The 3,827-nt window shown below is 58.0% G+C and overlaps 1 protein-coding gene across 1 annotated transcript in view; it reads left to right on the top strand.

Annotated features, from left to right (window-relative positions):
* Positions 1-1,557: 1,557 nt before the first annotated feature.
* The window catches only part of SYDE1 (synapse defective Rho GTPase homolog 1), a 7,862-nt gene continuing 5,592 nt past the window's right edge, over positions 1,558-3,827 (top strand). Inside the window, exons 1-2 of the mRNA XM_023229855.1 lie at positions 1,558-1,709; positions 3,243-3,584. Of these exons, the coding sequence (XP_023085623.1) occupies positions 1,622-1,709; positions 3,243-3,584 (430 nt within the window). The 5' untranslated portion in view covers positions 1,558-1,621. The remainder of the gene's footprint in view (positions 1,710-3,242; positions 3,585-3,827) is intronic.

Raw genomic sequence — 3,827 nt, 5'->3', positions numbered from 1 at the left:
CCACACCCAGCCAAGCCCAGGAATTTGAGACCAGTCTGGGTAACATGATGAGACTCCATCTCTACAAAAAGTAGGGAAATTGGCCAGGTATGGTGACACGTGCCTGTAGTCCCACTTGCTGGGGAGGCTGAGACAGGAGCATCACTTGAGCCCAAGAGGTTGAGACTGCAGTGAGCTGTGGTGGTACCAGCTAGACCAGCTTGGTCTAGTTTTACATATTTTAGGGAAACATGAGACAGCAATCGATATATGTAAGATGTACCTGGGTTTGGTCTGGGAATGCAGGACAACTCAAACGTAGGGAGAGGGCTTCCAGGTTAAAGGTAGGTAAGAGAGAAACAATTGCATTCTTCTGAGTTTCTGACTAGCCTTTCTGAATAGGCAATTTACAGAGATAGTCACTTATGATAAGACTAAGATATGCCTTAATCTGGCTTAGTGAAACAAATAGGTAAGGAAGCGATCAGATATGTGTTTGTCTCATGTGAGCAGAGGGAGTTTTGAGTTCTGCCTGTCCTTTGTCCATAAGGAATTTCGTTGTGGGCAAATTGTGAGGGAAGTATGTAGCTTTTTTTTTTTTTTTTTCTTTTCTTTTTTTTTTTAGACGGCATCTTGCTCTAATGACCAGGCTAGAGTGCAGTGGCACAATTTTGATTCACTACAACCTCCACCTCCCGTGTTCAAGCAATTCTCCTGCCCCAGCCTCCCAAGTAGCTGGGATTACTGGAGCCCACCCACCATGCCTGGCTAATTTTTTTTTCTTTTGTATTTTTAGTAGAGATGGGGTTTCACCATGTTGGCCAGCCTGGTTTTGAACTCCTGACCTCAAGTGATTGGTCACTTCAGCCTCCCAAAGTGCTAGGATTATAGGAGTGAGCCACCGCGCCCAGATAGCTTTTTCAACCTTGTAGCTATCTTAGGAACAGAATGGGAGGCAGGTTTGCCCTACACAGTTACCAGTTTGACATTTTCCCTTTGGCTTAGTGCTTTGGGGGTCTCAAGATCTATTTTCCTTTCACAATCACGACATGGTTGTTTTACATCATTACGTTTGGGGATGGTTTGACAAACAGCAGTAGTAATTGGAATTTGGAGGTGAGAGAATTGAGTGGGGAAAGAGTGGCATGGGGAGACCAACGAAGAGGCTTGGGGTGGGGTGGGTAGTGGGGACGGTCATTGAAACGAATGACACTACGGCTTGCACCAGGTTGAAGCAGTACCTGAGAAGGAGAGAGGGGATACGCACAAGCTGCGATTTGGAGACAGACCCAAGAGAAGTTCCTGGATGCCATCACCCAGAGTCCTATCCAGGGAGGGTGGGTGAAGAGGAAGACCAGGGATCGGCACGTCCCATCGAAGCTGGAGCGGATCCGGGCACCCGGAGCCCCCATTCCATCCCCTCCCGGCCCCAGGCAACTACATCTCCCAGCATCGCCCGCTCGGGCCGCGGGAAAGGGAAAGAAAAAAAAAAAAAAGTTTGGGCCAAGCATTCCCGGAATGTGCTTCCTGCTGGCGCGGGGTGGGGGGCGGGCGGGGAGGCCCGGGCGGGGCGGGGAGGGCGCGGGGCGGCGCGGCCGGAGCCCGGGGCGCGCACTCGGCTCGGCCCGGCCCGGGCCGCAGCATGGCCGAGCCGCTACTCAGGAAAACCTTCTCCCGCCTGCGGGGCCGGGAGAAACTTCCCCGGAAAAAGTCGGACGCCAAGGAGCGCGGTGAGCGGAGATCCGTGGGGGAAGAGAGGGCGCCGAGCCCCGCCCGGCCTAGGAGCGGGGTCCCAGGGCCCCGAGGACAGACGGTGGGGGGGATCAGGGGGAGCCCCCCGCACCCCGCTGCGGCCTGCGGTGCCTCCAGCCAGGGGAGGGTAGGGGTCCTGGAAGCTTGAAGGGACTGGGAGGGAGGGGGGCGCGGACCGTTATGTGCAGCTGGCCGAGGATGCCAGCGCTGCGGGCTCCTTGGGAGGCCCGGGAGGGGGCCTCGCCCACGACAGGAAATGGGGCCGCGACTGAGGGCCTGGAGGGTGGAGGGGAGGAGGGGCTGGGGGGCCGGGACACTGGGGCCCAGTCAGGCTGGGCAAGGGGCATCGGAAGCCCTGGAGGCGCAGGATGGGAGATGGGGGGTGCTCTCCTGCAAAGGAGAGCGGGGCGGCCCGTCAATCAGAGTAGCTGTCCCACTCCACCTCCCACCTACTAACCGGTGACTGCAACTGCGCCTGCCTTAGCCCCAGGAAACTGTGCCCTTTATACAGATGGGGAAACTGAGGCACAGAGCAATGGGGTAATGTGCCCAGGGCCAGTGACTTAAACAGCTCTTTGGGCTTTGCTACCAAGAGAGACCCTAGGGGGTAGACATCGGAGGTGACCAGAGGAGGAGTTCAGCAGGGTAGCAAGTAAAGACCTTAGAGAAACAGCAGCGCGGGATAGGGGGACCCAGGAAGGAAGGAGTTAAAGGAGGAAGGCCAGACCATTCCATGGACGTGCCCCTTCCCCTCAGGCCTTCCCAAAGATTCCCAAGGTTCCCAGGGCAGGGAGAAGGGACAGGGATGCCCAAACACAAACACACACAGGAAACAGCCCAGGACATGAGAGAGGAGAGGAGGGAGGGAAGGGGAAGTCCCAAGGCATTGAGCCTGGGGGGTCTGGCCTGGGCTGAAGGACAAGGGCCCATCCCAGGATGGCAACAGAGTTTGGAAGACAGGAAGGAGGGTAAAAAGGGCAGGGGACTGGGAGTGACTGTGCTACAGGGATTAGAGAACCCAGCTGCTCACTCCTGAGCACGTAGTGCCTGCTGTGGGCTGTGTACTTTTCCAAAAGGCTCCTGGAAGCCTCCTTGGACCTGGAAATCACATCCCCTCATTTCACAGGAGGATACTGAGCCTCAGAGAGGGAAGCGACTTGCCCAAGGCCACACAAGTGCAAAGCTCCATACCACAGCTATTGAGGGGGGAGAGGAAGTGGAGACTGGAATGCAGTACCTACCGGCTCCAGGAAGCCTCACTTAGAACCCTGAGGCTGCAGGGACGAGTCCCCTTTTGGGATGTCAGGGACTGAGTAGGGGGCGCTCTAAGCTGATAACTGAGATCGCTAGCCTGTGGCTGCCTATTCCAAACAAAACAGCAGGATCCAAGGAACAGTGACTTATCAGGGGCGGGCCAGGGCTATACACAGCATCCCACCCACTGATCAATTGCACAGGGCTGCTCTGCAGGAAGTGAGGGGCTGGGTCTCACTCCCCTTGCTCTCCACCAGGCCGCCCAGCCCAGCGCCCAGAGCCCAGCTCTCCAGAGCCAGAGCCCCAGGCTCCCGAAGTGTCCCAGGCCGGAGCAGAGGGACCCCCAAGCCCTGAGGCATCAAGGAGCCCTGCACGGGGGGCCTACCTGCAAAGCCTGGAACCCAGCAGCCGCCGATGGGTGCTGGGTGGGGCCAAGCCAGCTGAGGACACCTCTTTAGGGCCTGGGGTACCTGGCAGTGGAGAGCCCGCCGGCGAGATCTGGTACAACCCCATCCCTGAGGAAGACCCCAGACCTCCAGCACCTGAGCTCCCCGGGCCACAGCCAGGCTCAGCTGAGCCAGAGGGCCTGGCCCCGCAAGGTAAGAACAAGCTTCACATTTCCTTCCCCCAGGTGAGCACCAGCCTCACACTCCTTCCCTTCAGGGGAGCATCAGCCTCACACCCCCTCCCCCTCGGGGAGCACCAGCCTCACACCCTCTCACCACAGGGAAGCACCAGCCTCACATCCTTGCCCTGTAGGGGAACACCAGGCTCATGCCCCTTCCCCACAGGGGAGCACCAGCCTCACACCCACCACAGGGGAGCATCAGCCTCACGCCCCC

This window comes from Piliocolobus tephrosceles, chromosome 21 (genome assembly GCF_002776525.5).
Source record: "Piliocolobus tephrosceles isolate RC106 chromosome 21, ASM277652v3, whole genome shotgun sequence".
NCBI classification, from domain to species: Eukaryota; Metazoa; Chordata; class Mammalia; order Primates; family Cercopithecidae; genus Piliocolobus; species Piliocolobus tephrosceles.
Note: the sequence above shows the minus strand (reverse complement) of the source record. Positions and strands in the feature narration are given on the sequence as shown.